This window comes from Mya arenaria, chromosome 13 (assembly GCF_026914265.1).
Source record: "Mya arenaria isolate MELC-2E11 chromosome 13, ASM2691426v1".
In the NCBI taxonomy this organism is placed as follows: domain Eukaryota; kingdom Metazoa; phylum Mollusca; class Bivalvia; order Myida; family Myidae; genus Mya; species Mya arenaria.
In genome coordinates, this window is record NC_069134.1 from 42,719,234 (window position 1) to 42,735,336 (window position 16,103).

At 34.4% G+C, this 16,103-nt stretch overlaps 1 protein-coding gene across 1 annotated transcript; it reads left to right on the forward strand.

Annotated features, from left to right (window-relative positions):
* Positions 1 to 4,201: 4,201 nt before the first annotated feature.
* LOC128214626 (uncharacterized) lies at positions 4,202 to 16,071 on the forward strand. Its single transcript, XM_052921194.1, has 12 exons — positions 4,202 to 4,356; positions 6,345 to 6,495; positions 7,852 to 7,937; positions 8,695 to 8,822; positions 9,107 to 9,227; positions 10,108 to 10,171; positions 11,143 to 11,283; positions 11,568 to 11,659; positions 13,499 to 13,613; positions 14,656 to 14,731; positions 15,022 to 15,097; positions 15,452 to 16,071. The coding sequence occupies exons 5-12, from the start codon at positions 9,169 to 9,171 to the stop codon at positions 15,546 to 15,548; spliced, it is 720 nt and encodes a 239-aa protein (XP_052777154.1). The 5' UTR covers positions 4,202 to 4,356; positions 6,345 to 6,495; positions 7,852 to 7,937; positions 8,695 to 8,822; positions 9,107 to 9,168; the 3' UTR covers positions 15,549 to 16,071.
* Positions 16,072 to 16,103: the final 32 nt, after the last annotated feature.

Here is a 16,103-nt window from a genome sequence, read left to right on the forward strand (position 1 = left end):
GATGATGACTTTCGTTACTTTCGAATGCTGCACCCCACAATAGCACCCGCTGTCATTTACAAAGTATTCGACAAAAATAAGGACAAGAACATTGAACTTTATGTGGCAAAACTATGGACAAGATTATATCAAGTAGCTTACCAGTGCACTAACTGTTCACAAATTTGCGTGCATGGTGAAGAAGTGCACCTCGTGTTTGATTGCAGTACAACCGAGCGATTCAGGTGGAAGTTAATCAAATAACATTAAATATAAGATGTTTGACCAATATAGAGCAATATCTATATATTGTGTCGTTATTCAATATGTTCAATATGCATCAATCTTTTCATGAGTATAACTCTGCAGTAGTTTAAGTAATTTACTGTTATCATTAGCTGTATGTTTTGAATCTATGGGTTTTTTTAAATATTATTTTAAATATTGGTTGGATTTAATATATAGATAATTCACTACGCCAGTGTGAGGTCAAACCCTGAAAGAAGGTTTTGAACGATGAAATTGATTTCACATGCTAACTGTGTTTTATTTTATATTTTTGACTTGACATTTAACATAAAAACAGACCTCTCTTTTAGCCACCTGTTTTTCAATAATTTCGGGCAATGAATTAGTGAGTTTAGATGTTGACTGAGATAAATGACAAATCATAGCCAGAGTCAACGTGACTACTGTTTTATCTTTTGTTTTAGACTTGACATTTAACATGAAATAGCACCTTCTATTTCCATTCGGATCACTTCGGCCATTTTCCATCGAAAACAACCTCGGATGTATGCCGGTACATAGTTAAAAGTAGTAAAATGTTAAATAATAGCGTTAATTGTAGTGTTTTTTGTATAACTAAGTTTAAATGAATTGTCAGGGAAGTGTTTAATTGCATCAATAATTAAGGTTCCCAAAAGTTAAGTCATTTAGTTAATTTTAACTGATAAATCTTTAACTGTTACTAAATAATGCATATACGTATATGGAAAATATTAATAACTGATAACAAGATTGTAACCGTGTATTTAATAGCAGAAAGCGCAAAAATATTAAATGATTGGTGAATGCTAAAAGAATGACTGTGATCTACTATAGTCTCATAAGGTAGAAATACCGTGTCTTATGCTCATTTCTTTCAAATTAAACTCAGTATCCTTCATAAGAACCATTGTTTTCGACATTTTTACATGCGATCTACTTGCAGCGTAGTTAAATGTAAAGATTTCTGACATTGTAAACCGTCCATATACATCCAAGAACGTTGTTTTCGACGGAAAATGGCCGAGGTGTACCAAATGCTTCTGTTAATTGGAAATCCAAACTACAGACCACCGTTTACACTGCCTACATAGGTTATATGTAAGGCAAAGATTTGCTCACGAAGTAACAATTAATTGTTTTTAATATTTACGACGTTCTACATCATTTCTGGGAAGGACATTCCTCTTCTGTACTAGACATTAAACAAGGTTATATCAAAGTGACGTTTCTTATGAGAAAATGAAATTTATTCGATTATAACACTATCAAATGTTCGGTTAAGCTTCTTAGATCTGGCGTAGAAGTAGACCCACTGCGGTCAGAATGTATTCAAAAATGTAGCCCAAGTATAGCCAGTATCGTAAGCGTACTCCCGTTCTTAAGCGTACCCAATCTGGGTCATTTCATATCACAAACCATTTAAATTCAAATCCAGCCCATGTACAAATACTGTGTACTCTTGCTTTCAATCGAAGCCATTTGTTTGAATAGACGAACCGTATAAACACTGAGTCTTTACATCCGATTGGCGTAATCTACCCTCTAGACAATTGATTGGACATTAATCCGGTACTACAATCTAAGTAAAAATATACTTTGTTTTAGCTCAAGTGGTGATTTGTTTCGAAACGGTAACTTTAAATTAAGTTGTTGATCGCATGTTTTCATATTTATATTCAAAACTTGATGTTTTGTGCATTTTACTTAAAGCGTTAGTAACGCTTTTAGCCATAAAACATCAATTTTCGAACGGAAATATTAAAAACTGCGATCTGATATTTTGTAACCAGTCTTATATTACTGGTTTCCTGATATTTACCCAAAGATTGATTCATTCCAAGACAAATAAAAAAAAAAGTTGTCAAATCGGCCAATCTGTGCGAGTGCAGCTTTAATACTGTTGTTGGACATTTCTTTGTGCGTAAACCGTTTTAATATATGTAAGGCCACTACTTTTATATAAATTGGTTTACAAAACCGGCGGGTCTAATTTTCCGAAAAGGACAAAAAAATAAAATTTAATTTCACTTTTTTTTCAAAATTAATTTCCCGACCGTATTGATTTTGGTGTGAAACAAAAAAACGAACAAATAAGAATATGAATGCAGTATATCTCGACTGGTTTGTTGTTTCGTAACCGTATTCGCTAATTTATAGTGAAATCATGTGAGCCAGTCAACTGTGATGGCAGTGACGATAGCAGTCATATCATTCTTTGTTTAAAATACTAAATTGAAATATGCAGGAGTTGTTAAAATAACGATAGCAATAAGCATTGACAAATGTAACAACCGACATAAACAATTACAGTCACGTGATTGTTGGTTTTCCCCGCCAATTTAGGTTATGGAAATATTGTTGTCTATAGATAAAAAATAAAAGTGTCAGCGACTGCCATCGAATTAGTAGACATAAATATGTGTAGGATTTTTTTTATAACATGCTATGGTTTAATATCAAATAACAGTGCACTAAGTGTGAGTGGTGAAATCGAAAGTAAAATTCCAAAGTTGACACCGGTGACCTAGTTTCACAATTTAATCTCAAGTTCGTCGGTGGTGTAATACTTGTCATTGCGTCAATGTAAAGCTTGTGTTTATACTAGATTACACGTTTATTCATGTTTGGGTTAATAGTAGAGTAAAAACAATGAAAGGGTTGAACACATGTGTCAACGACATTTAGGGATACCGGGAGTAACTGTGCAAAACATTTAGATAAAACAACACGGAAAACTATTTTGAATAAGTCCATTTCAATTTGTAATGAACTTGATATTTCACTATAAATGGGATTTGTTGTTGTAATCAAGAAATACTCTTAAAAAAGAAAAATAAACATACATGACGTATAAATGCCCAGTGAACGCATACACAAAATGGCGGAGATGGAAGAAAATGAAAATATCCGATACATAATTATGGATTTCTCTGTCAGTTTACTATTATTGGTACATAAAGTTAAGTCACATGCTAGATTTATTATTTTGCTATGTGATTTTTATGTACTGATGTGGTAATTTGCTGCAAGATTTGAATTTGAAATGGATTTGGTGAGCATTCCATGGTAAATATCTCGGTCCGAAAATATCCGGACTAAGCATGGATCGGGTTACACACAACAAGGTCCGAATATATTCGGACCCCGCATGGTAAAGGTCCAGTTTGGTTTTTAGTTTTTCATGAATTGTTTTCACAATATATTATTGCTCAAATGTCTTCATAAAATGTGACTTCCTTGTTTACAAATTTGGTAATTATTTTACTTTTTATATTGAGATTTTCAAATATTGAAATAACTGAGACAATGTTTAGAAAATAAAACGTATTGTTTTAATACAGTGCAATTTTTGTGTATTTTAATGTGTAAAATGCGCATTCTCTCTGTTGTTTTTTTTTTAAATTCAATATTGGTCAGTTTTTAAGTGTTCTGCATTCACTTTGCTTTAGCATACCCTTAAAGCTAAACAAATGTCTTGCTGAGTGATATCAATGTATCTTTGATAAAACGTGTCGTTTATACTTGTATACATGTTTTATAGTCAATTTCAGTGATGTTTTATATGCACAGTATGTTTTTAAACTGTGTGTCTAATTAGAACTTTGAGTGTATTAAAACATGCATTAATAGCAGTTTAAAAATTTAAAAATGTCAAGTAAATGATATAAATTTTCAATGTTGTTATGTTGTTCTCTGATTGTCACCCTTTAAAAGTATGTTTTGTGACTTTTTTCCTTTTTCTTTTTTTTCGACCACCCAGTGGACATTTTTTCCAAAAATTCTTGTAAACCAAAAAATAAAAAAGGAGTGGCCTAAGAGATTCGTGCCTTTATGTCAGGTTGTATGATGTTACATCTAATTTTGCCATTTCTAAAATCTTTAGAAAATCGTTATTCATCGAATGTACAAGTCTCTGCTCGATCGACACATAGAAATAACGGCCACGCTTGGTTTGCAAGTTTCAATATCTATTGAAAACTTCAGGCATGTTTAAAACTTGAGTTTAATGTGTAAATTTACTGCAGTTTATCATACGGGATTGCACATTTGCATCGTTAAATGGACCTACCGGATTTGTAGAAGGAAGTTTATAATCGTTTAAAAAGGGTAACCTTTTCATAAAATTATCAATGTTCATTAATTGTGTAAACAAATCATTTCTTGTATAATATTTTGTATAAATCATATGTGCTTTTGAAGATGATTTGCAATATAAATACTGAAATAATGTTAGTTAATGTTAATTGCTACAAGGTTCACAGTAACATAAAATATGGAATTAAATCATCATTTTGCAAAATGAAATAAACGATTTAACCTTTTGTATGCTATGTCTGTAAAATACACATCTTTGATTATTTATACATTATAAGGCTAACTGAATTTGGAAAAGTAATGTTAAACTATAATTTCAGAAAATCTAAATGCCATCTGTTATTTACAATAATATCATATTTCAAATAATTGTGCCAATGTAAGGCAATACCAAATTGTTTCTATGTTAAGCGTCCGCGGACGGGTAGGTTTTGAGCTTCTTGATAAAAAAAAATAACCAACTCATTTTATATGATCAACGATCTTGCCGAATATTCTGATTTTCATACGATAATTTCGACTACAGAACACAAGGGTAATCTCCATGCTTCATACGTTGAACTAGTTTTATTGGCATTTTATTTTAGAAAATGATGCATTCTGAATGATTCCCATGATCAAAACACTTAAAGATGCACTATTACTCCCAAATAAAATTTGCCATATTTTATACAATTGATTTAATTTACAAAAAAGGATTGATAAATTTCGAAAACAATGGTTCTTATGAAGGATACTTCGTTTACTTTGAATGAAAGGTGAAGGAAACACGGTATTTCTACCTTATGACACGATAGAAGATCACAGTAAATCTTTTAGCATTCACCAATCATTTACTTTTTTTTGCGTTTTCAGCTATTAAATACACGGTTATGAACATGTTATCAGTAATTAATATTTTCCATATATGCATTATTTAGTAAGTAGTTTAAGGTTTATCACTCAAAATTAATGTTTGTTATACATGTGTATGTATTGATTTTAAATAAGAGTGTCATTTTAAATAGACGTTTTATTTTAACTAATTTTGTGTGAAAATCTATATAACAATTGAGAAAGGTCCCGAATTGACTAAGGAGGCTCTGATCTCATATTGTACATAGGTTGGCACTCATTTAGTATTCGGGGTCTTCCGCGGGCTTATTCGGGGTTTTTTCTTGATAAAGGATTGACGCAAAACATAAAAACCATTTTGTTTTGTATCATGGTAAACATTTTAAGTGTGTTCGTACATCTCAGTGGCTTAAATCACTATATTTTAAAGAATGCAGAAATGGAAAAGTATAATCATAAATATGATAATAATGGAAATGAATTATGCTAATAATGAATTGTGTACGTATGAATGCGTGCAATTTGAGGGACAGATGTTCACTTTATGCAATCCTACACCAAATCAATAAACTCTACAATAAATGTCACTTGACAGATGCAGGCCCATATTTGCTTGACATTATTTTCAGAAAATGTTAAATTTTGAGTCTTACCAGTACATGCATGTTCATCCTTGTATGTGCATGACTCAATCCGGCAAATAAGGTCCATGGTCCTTAACATGTTAGTATTAAGGTCCACGGTCCTTAACATGTTAGTATGTAAAGTGATAATGATAACTTTAGAAGTGTTAGGCTAAGAAAAAAACATTTTCAGAAATGTATCTGCAGGACCGGCTCAAATCTAGTACGTTAACAATACATTTGTATTCTATTACTATCAATATCTGGCTGTCAACTTATTTAAATCAAATTGTTACATATATTTATCTGATGTTCTTTAAACTATGTTTATACTACACATAATAAACTACTCTCTAAAGAATATACTGGAGTATGTACATAACATTGCAATTGAAAAAAGTGAATAAAGGGTCTATATTTCGTGTGATCTTGAAGTCGTGGAACACCAAACCCACGAAAACCACGAACATTAATTTCCGAACATTAATGTCCCACGAACATTAATGATTTCACCGTATAATGTTTTGTGCATGTATCATTTAGGACAAGAGCCTTTGTCATGTCTGTGTGGAAGACTTCTACGCAAACCTCTGACATGACAACACCTGTTGATAAAGACTATGAGTACTGTAACCAGGAGGTATTTAAAGGCGACATTACCCGCTCATACACACACTGGTTCCTTATACCGTCGGTAAGTGCAGTCAAATTATACCTTCGGTAAGTGGTGTTAAACCATACCACCTGAAATGTCATTGAAGCAAACCGTATTAAAATGATGTTGAATTATAACGTCGGTAAGTGACGTTTGGTCATTCCTTCGGAAAGTGACGTTTAGGCATATCGTCGGTAAGTGACGTTTGAGCATATCGTCGGTAAGTGACGTTTCGGCATACCGTCGGTAAGTGACGATTGGGCATGCCGTCGGTAAGTGACGTTTGAGCATTCCTTCGGTAAGTGACGTTTGGGCATATCGTCGGTAAGTGACGTTTATGCATATCGTCGGTAAGTGACGTTTGGTTATAACGTCGGTAAGTGACATTGGGGCATTCCTTCGGTAAGTGACGTGTAGGCATATCGTCGGTAAGTGACGTTTTGGCATATCGTCGGTAAGTGACATTTTGGCATACCGTCGGTAATTGACGTTTGGGTATTTATTCGGTAAGTGACATTGAAGCATACCATCGGTAAGTAACGTTGAAAAAATACTGTGAGACGGGATTTTGAGACATACCGTCTGTAAGTGTAGTTGAAATATACCGTCGGTAAGTAACGTTGAGGCATACTGTCGGTTAGTGACCTTGCAGTAGTGAAACCCCCTTTGCAGTACATGTTACTTAAAAAGGGTTTAAAGGAATATTCAGTACAGCCAAAGGTGAGACTGTTACACTACTTTTTGGTTAACCGGGTTTCGGGAAATTTTGGCGATATACCAGATGCCAAGGTAAAAAACACTGAGGTGAAAGTCCACTAAGCGAGAAAACCGGATTCGGGTTTCATATGAAATAAAGAAAATGTAAATGAGTACTTACCGGACATTGATTACAAATAAAACGTTTATTAATCCTCTTGCTATTGGTTAGTCATAACCTACTATTGTCAGAAAAGTCAGAATATGTATAACATACATTAAAAGAGCAATAATGTGATGTTCATATTAAATGGTATTCCGGATGCCGGTCCTAAAATAACCGGTATTCCAGCTTCCAGGGGGTGAGAGGTGGTGACACTCTCAAAGTTAGTACGAAGATCGCATAAACTACAAACTAATATTGGCAAGATCCGATAGGTAGAGTGTTTATTATGCTATTATAAAATGTTGTCGTCACTTATTATTCTTCAGTGTTTTAAAAAATCATTTTAAGAGTAATAAATTCTAAATCAGTTAATACCGGGGTCATTACCTGTATACTCTTTTTTGAACGTCAGTTCTGGTTTGTACCAAGGAAAGTAATCGAGCTATCAGCTGTACCACAAACGGGCTAAAATTTACTAGTGAAATTAATAGGTAAAATATGCAGAATTTCGTAACATGACCCCACATTTTCAGGTTTTAATATTGCTGTTGTTGGCATTCCTTGAGAAAAGACGTTCCATTAAGCTGGACTTGCTTGGTGGCCGCCCTGGACTTCCAAGGTACACTACGTATCCTTTAATGCTTCATAATTTACACATTCTAGACTGTCTGTAATAAAGTCAAGGTGTTGTTACATCGACGGCAGAGGTGTCAGGTTTAGCCCAGATGCTAACATAAAGCTTAGTACATGATATATTGTAACACCAGGAACATATAGATTTAATCAAGACTCGCAACTCTGAAGTATATTATGGTAGGGTTAAAAAATCTTCCTTCACTGAGTGAAAGAAAATGCATTCTCCTCATTTATTGAACATTTAAAGTTTAAAAGCAGTCGTCTTGATTTTATCTTACAATGTTCTCAATAGCCATTTAACATTTTGTTTTCAATTTGGTACATACTCGAGCATTACAATGGTTTATAACCTTTTACCTATCTACTTTATATCAGGTATGTAAGTAAAGAAACTTTAAGTTGAAATAAGTTAAATGAAAATGGGAATCGCCTCAGTTGTGTACCAAATTAATCGATGGGTATTCATTGTGTATTTATATATGTTAGTACATACAAGATAATATTATATGGTATTCATTAGTAGGTCAACATTTGATTGCTACTTAAATTTAAAAAGACTAAATTATTAATCAGTATGCTTGGCAGTTCGTATTACTATGCGCTTGAGTTTTTGTTGACTTGGAGGTCTCAATGACAAGCTCACAGTCCTTGAAAAGGGTTAACACAATTTATCTCTAGGACCGTAGCATCTGAATTCGACTTAGAGGGGCAATCTATAGATTCAAACAAATCTGTTTCAGACCGTTTAGTTTTCTGGATGAGCCCAGAAACAAATGGGGCATAGTGTTTGCCTTTGGTTCAACAACAACAAACCTTCTACAAGTTCTTAACAAGACACTCAGCACGGACTTTCCTGTGTGGGCAAAAAGTAAGTGAATAAATAATCTGATTCTCATTAGCTAGTAGGATATACATGGCATGGAAACGATACGAAACAAGGTCATTGAAAAACGACTGTTATCTAAATTGTTCCAAAAATGGAGATGCGTGCAATATATTAGTAACTGGGTATTCCATACATAGCCACACTCAAACTGTGTTGCTATCAAGCTACTTTTTAAAGCATTTCTGTAGAGTTTCCATCTGTTTCAGATGCACATAGCACTTTATTCAGTTGGCCAAATATAATATACAATCGCAATATATTTGCAGTATTTTTGGTGTATATCCAAAGCCTGGAAACGAGCCTTATCTGTTACCCGTAGTTTGCCTGTATGTCATCTCGTTACACACTGGTCGGCGCCATAACCGGAGTTCTCTACTCATTTGGATGGTATGGTCATATGTAATTGATAAATAAATGATAGCGTTTATGATAGAAATAATCATAATGATATGCTACTCACTGCTTGGTTGTATGACACTGTCTTACTTAGTGTTCAGCATATAAAATAATAATCGCTTGATTTAAAGAATGCTTCATAACTGACGTTCTCTACACTGCTGGATGGAAAAAAAACTTTAATCTTAAATTCTTTAAATTTTAAATTTTTCTTCTAGACATTTATTCCCAAATCTTCATTACAATGGGTTACAGTGTTTCAGGGCATATCATCCCAAACAGATAACTATCTTCACTCACAAGTTGAGACACTTGAATTGTCAGAACCTGGTCAAATTCCCTCGTTATGTTAGACTCAGTAATTTATTATGGTAGAAAAGTAGATCGTATTATTGTTCCAAATCTATGACCCATGCAATTGACAAAACTCACTAGGTTAGGTCTGGAAGGCAACGCCTTAAGATCAGGACCATGGTTGACCAAGCGATGTTTGGTTCACGCTAATGATCTTACAATCACATACAATTTTTTCAAATGTTTAACTTTTCAATTGTCCATGCTTTTTGTCAAAATATGTGAGAAATAGATGAAATCATTGAATTCAAATGATAGTTCAGTGTTGTGAAGTTATTTTAGAAAAGGATGTTAAATTTATATGACATAATTATCTGCATTCGCTACGGTGCTTAAGATATTACTCTGAAGTTGGTTAAGCAATTATGTATGCTCTTGACAGGCGGCATGTCCAATTCGCGGGTTTCTAATTAACTGCATGTAGGCTCTATAACGGAGTTACACTTTATTAACTATTTATTTATAACATTGCGTATTGTTTTCTAAAAAAGAGCATCAACTTAGAATATCCTTTCAGGCTAAGTTTCCAGCTGTTCCGACTTGTGGTTGAGGCAAGATGTTACGACAAGTACAGTGCGGTGGTAAATATTTCGACAAGTTTCCATAATTCTTTTTTACTGAGCTCGCTGTTTCTATTCTGGTACTTAGTTAGGTCAATTAAATTTTCAAATTCACAATACCAAGGCAAATAACAAAAACAAACCAGCCGTTGCCCTTTTGACGTCGTGATGTTTCCACCGTGTACTCTGGTTCCGCCACATGACTAAATTTCGTGAACCATCATGCAAACAAGCAAGATAAATGTAATGTTGTCACAACTTATTTTATAATTAAAAAGGAACGGTTAGAAAGAATAAGCCTTGGGTCTGATATAAGCTGGCAGTCATTGGGGGTTTTCCGCAAAACTCTTTTGCATTTTTCAGTTTTTATGGAAGTTTCCTCTAAAATTTGTTCAAAAAGGCAAAACATGTCCACATATATATCAATATTTTTGGAATCACAAGGCATCAAGCGCATTCATTATTGTGAATTAAATAAGAAGATACATCGTTTTTGCAGGATCTATAAATAAACCGTTCATGATTGGACAGAAAGCAAGTCTCATAGATATAATGAAACACTATGATATTGAAAATATCTTCTTGATCAATAATCAAAATTAATAATCACACAATGACACACCCCCTATCCAATGTAGAACATTTGTAATTTTTAATGCCTTTATTCAATAACGATTGTCGGTACATATGACCTTCATTTTTCACAACCAATAAGTAAATAATTGTATATATTATTATATACCCAAAATTCAGTCATTATAGATACAAACCTTTAATTAAAAAAGTGAGGAAATAAAAATATTTTGATTTTATCAAAAAATATCTACACTCGTTTGAAAATGGTGCGTTGAAACATTACGCTGCTGACGCTGGCCGATATAGATAAATCAATTGCAAATACCTTTTATAAATTCATTTGCATATTCTTATCTGTAAGTCGAATACCTTTGTCTATCAGATTCTTATGAATAAAACCAAATATTTATTTTTAGGAATCTGTTGACCTAGCAGGAGCATTTATTGCCATGGAACTTCCGATAGTTTTGTTCAGTCTTCTTGTTGTCGTCAAGTTTGTCTGGAAGTTTGCCAAGTGTCTTAAACAGAAGAAATATTCAAGGAGTTTATCAGAGGAGGTGGTATATATTAGTTTTACTATAAAACAATACTATTTTTGGAGAAAAAAACACGCAAATCAGAGACTATACAGATGTTCAATTTTTTATTGAATTAATTGTAAATAACTTCTATTTTGCAAATAAAATATCAATTGCTTTGTGGTAGTTTCAACGACTTGATATAACTTTTTTAATTTAATAGCAAAAAGACAACAACGATATATCTGTTTCGTTAAAGAACGCCCTTTTATGAACCTATTTATTGTTTTGTTTAAACTAATATCATTGTTACATTTTTATAGGTTGGAAAAAAGTTATGTAAAAAGTCTGATCTACTGTATGTAAAAGCACTGTTTAATCCAAGAAAGTATAAAGAAACTGATGATGCTTTGACGTGAGTATAATTTTAAAATTTGCTTGGTTTTGGCTATTGTCTATCATATTATATAGTGGTGATTGTATATCACTAACATGAACGTTAGAGTTAGATATACAATACATATTAGGGCAAGATAGCCCTTGAAAGTTGGTACCAAATATGCGAACCCATTGGCGTAAGATAGCCCTTGAAAGTTGGTTTCAAATACACACTACACATCGTTGCTGGATGACCAATGAAAGATGGGCCAGGTACCCAATACACATTTGAGCAAGATTGCCCATGAAATAAGGGGCAACATACCCAATACAAGATGGGGCAACATACCCAATACACATTTGGGCAAGATTGCCCATGAACTATGGAGCAATATACCCAATACACATTTGGGCAAGATATCCCATGAAAGGTGGGGCAATATACCCAATACACATTTGGGCAAGATTGCCCATGAAAGGTGGGGCAATATACCCAATACACATTTGGGCAAGATATCCCATGAAAGGTGGGGCAATATACCCAATACACATTTGGGCAAGATATCCCATGAAAGGTGGGGCAATATACCCAATACACATTTGGGCAAGATTGCCCATGAAAGGTGGGGCAACATACCCAATACACATTTGAGCAAGATTGCCCATGAAATATGGGGCAACATACCAATACACATTTGGGCAAGATTGCCCATGAAAGATGGGGCAATATACCCAATACACATTTGGGCAAGATTGCCCATGAAAGGTGGGGCAATATACCCAATACACATTTGAGCAAGTGGGGCAACATACCCAATACACATTTGGGCAAGATTGCCCATGAAATATGGGGCAACATACCAATACACATTTGGGCAAGATTGCCCATGAAATATGGGGCAAAATACTCAATACACATTTGGGCAAGTTTGCCCATGAAAGATGGGGCAACATACCCAATACACATTTGAGCAAGTGGGGCAATATACCCAATACACATTTGGGCAAGATATCCCATGAAAGGTGGGGCAATATACCCAATACACATTTGGGCAAGATATCCCATGAAAGGTGGGGCAACATACTCAATAGACATTTGAGCAAGTGGGGCAACATACCCAATACACATTTGGGCAAGATTGCCCATGAAATATGGGGCAACATACCAATACACATTTGGGCAAGATTGCCCATGAAATATGGGGCAATATACACAATACACATTTGGGCAAGATATCCCATGAAAGGTGGGGCAATATACCCAATACACATTTGGGCAAGATATCCCATGAAAGGTGGGGCAATATACCCAATACACATTTGGGCAAGATATCCCATGAAAGGTGGGGCAATATACCCAATACACATTTGGGCAAGATATCCCATGAAAGATATGCAAGATACCCAATACGCATGGTGGCAAAATTATTAATGAGAGATGGAGCAACATATCGAATACGCATTGGGCAAATGACCAATGAAAAATGGGGTGAGATACCCAATACATTGTGCCCAGAAAGCCCTTGAACGTTGGGTCAAAATAAAGAATTATAGTGATGAGAAGATAGCCATAGATCGGTGGGGCAAATTACAACTTCGTGAAATCTAGATAACTCATGGACGCTGGAATGCAAAAGACCAATAATACTGAAGGCAAGAAATATGATGAAGTTTGGGTAAAGGTCTATTAAAGTGAAAGCAAAATAACTCATTGCATGATCGTTTGTGCACATGAACTTAAGGAAAACATTACACATGCGAGTGTACGCAAGATAAATTGCATTTAAAATCTATTCCCTGAAATAATGTAAACCATGAATAAACATATAATACATACACATATTGGTACATGAATTATGATTGCGATGTGTTCTAGGACATTGCCTTGGTGGAAGAGATGGTTCCGGAAGTTTGTTAAACCATACCCAGGTTTCAAATTCCCAATTGCAATGCTCATCACACCATTCGTCTCGTGTATCTTTATATACTGGGTAAGTTTCATAAATCGAGAGCAGCATTGAAAATATTCAAGATTAAAACATGAAAACATTGTCAACCCATAGACTGTACCTCTGGTTTAATGGTCATATTCTACTTTCGATTATTTTTATTTGTCTACAAGAACAGTGTATGTATACCATGTGATATTGCGTCATATATGCTACGTCGGAAGGCAATATTTTGCTTCGAATGAAGACTAAACAAAGATAACTACGCCGCTTACGGAGCCCCGCTTTCGGTATTTTACCAGATTTGATTGAGAATGTAGTTTCTTAAAACACTTCGACAAACCTTTTCACAATACGGCCGCCTGACGGAGCACTGTCAAAACATTTTTTGGACAAAGGTTTGTCGAAGTGTTTGATGAAACTAATCACCTTATCAAACTTCGGTAATAAAACGAAGGCGTGGCTCTTTAAGCGACATATGCTGTCCCTTGTTTCATTTAAATGGTGAAGTTAAAGAAAAGTTATCTTTGATTTAAGTCTTTATTTAAAGCAAAATGTTGCCTTTCGACGTAGCATATATGACGTAATTTATCACGTGGTATACACACACTGAAGTAGTTAATATGTATGCATTTGCTGTAATATTTGACAACAAAAACATCAACATTCTAAATAAGGACTGTATTACTCAAATCTCATTTAGGATCATCTGCGTTAATTCGGTAAGACAATTACAATGTTCTTAATGAACTGTACATTACTGTTCATGTTAAACTGAACTAAATTACACAATGATCATTGATGGACACAATGACAGCTAAGCGGACGTCAAAAATAACGTCTAGAACTTTTTTAATATGATATATTGAAACTTTACCACTGGTTCTTAATCAATAGTAATGCTATAGAAGGTAAAGTTAAACGTCATGTATCAGCATTAATTGCCAACAATTTTGCAAAATGTGAATGCCTTGTGAGGGATTCTGTTGAATGCCTTGTGGGGGACTCTGTTAGTAATAGATTAAGGTGATCCTGGACAGAATTTTTGTTCTCAATTTATTACGTAGCGTTATATTTGTTTCAGACGATAATTAACCTTGCAACTACGTTTGATGCAATTTCACATGATCCTTTCCCACAATACAACGGACTGCTTACGGGTCAGTGCATTTGGATAATTTCGTAAAATATATCGGCGAGAAATATGTCATCAGGATTTTCTGTTCTGAAAATAACATGGCTGCGTCTATGTTGTGACGTTTGTTTGGAAATTCAGACCCACTTTGAAAGTAAACCCTTAAAGTGACATAGCCAAACCACAAATATGACTTGCATAGTAACAGGCTGAATTGTTTAAAACTCTTCGTTTTTGTTGTTAAATTATAAGGATTACACAGGTGAAATACACTGCTTTATTGCTAGAAATGTATAAAATGTTGTTTTCTTTCAGCGGCGAACGTGATTGCCTGTCTGATCACCGTGTCATGTGGCCTAAGAAATGTCTACCTTGTTCTCATGAACTACAGGTACTTTTAAAATATACTTTGTTGACCACTTAAACAATAAACACAGTGTGTAAAGATTTACAACGTTATTAAAAGAATGATTCGTTTAACGAATGATGTTTTGTCCGTTATTTATAATTGTAGAATTAGATAATTTAAGGTTAATTACTGTGGATGGCTTAAACTTTGCGATGTTTAGCTTGATTTGTTTGGTTTCAAAATCTGGACGCCATCATGTTTTTTTGCAAATATCATTCAAATAAAATTGTATACACTTGTGCAAGTGATCGGTTTGCAAGAGGAGATGTATAACTCGCGCAATAGAACCATTTAAAAAGTAGTAAAGCAATGGTCCTTAATCTTGTATATTCACAGGCGAGATATGCTTTGCTTGTACAGGGGTGACAGGAGTTTCATTCCTGCAGTATTGAAGAATTGCCCTCCAAACATTTACATGGTCAGTGTCTTGTAATATAGCAGGTCAGTGTGTCTCTGCAACATGACTTCTAAACTGACATGTGCCTCATAAGGGTTTGAACATGGTATGTGTCACTTAAATGTGTACAACCTTGATTTGTGCTTCTTACAGTCTTTCAACAAGGTCCTTGCCTCTCAAAGGCTCTCATCATGGTCTGTGCCACTTTTATGTTGCAGCAACTATGGTATGTGCCTGTTTAAGGCTTGCAGCATGATCTTTGCCTTGCAATTTCGACTTGCCTCTTAAATGGGATTATAAATGGTTATATAGCACTTACCTAATAAAGTCTTGAAACAAGGTCTGTGTGAAGGTGGCAAAAAAGTGAAGGTACCTGAAAGAATCAGGATTGTAGATTGATCTTAATACAATGGTTATAATGTTACTGTCCTTAGATTTTTTTTCGTTACTTTTCTAACCTGAAAAACCAAAACCATTTTCTGCTTAGACTTTTAAACTTAGTACCATGGTCTGTATCTTTTGATGAAAACTTTATTAAAGATGCATAATTTATGTTTTCGGCCCAGGGAATGAGGTTTATTGGTATGCTGG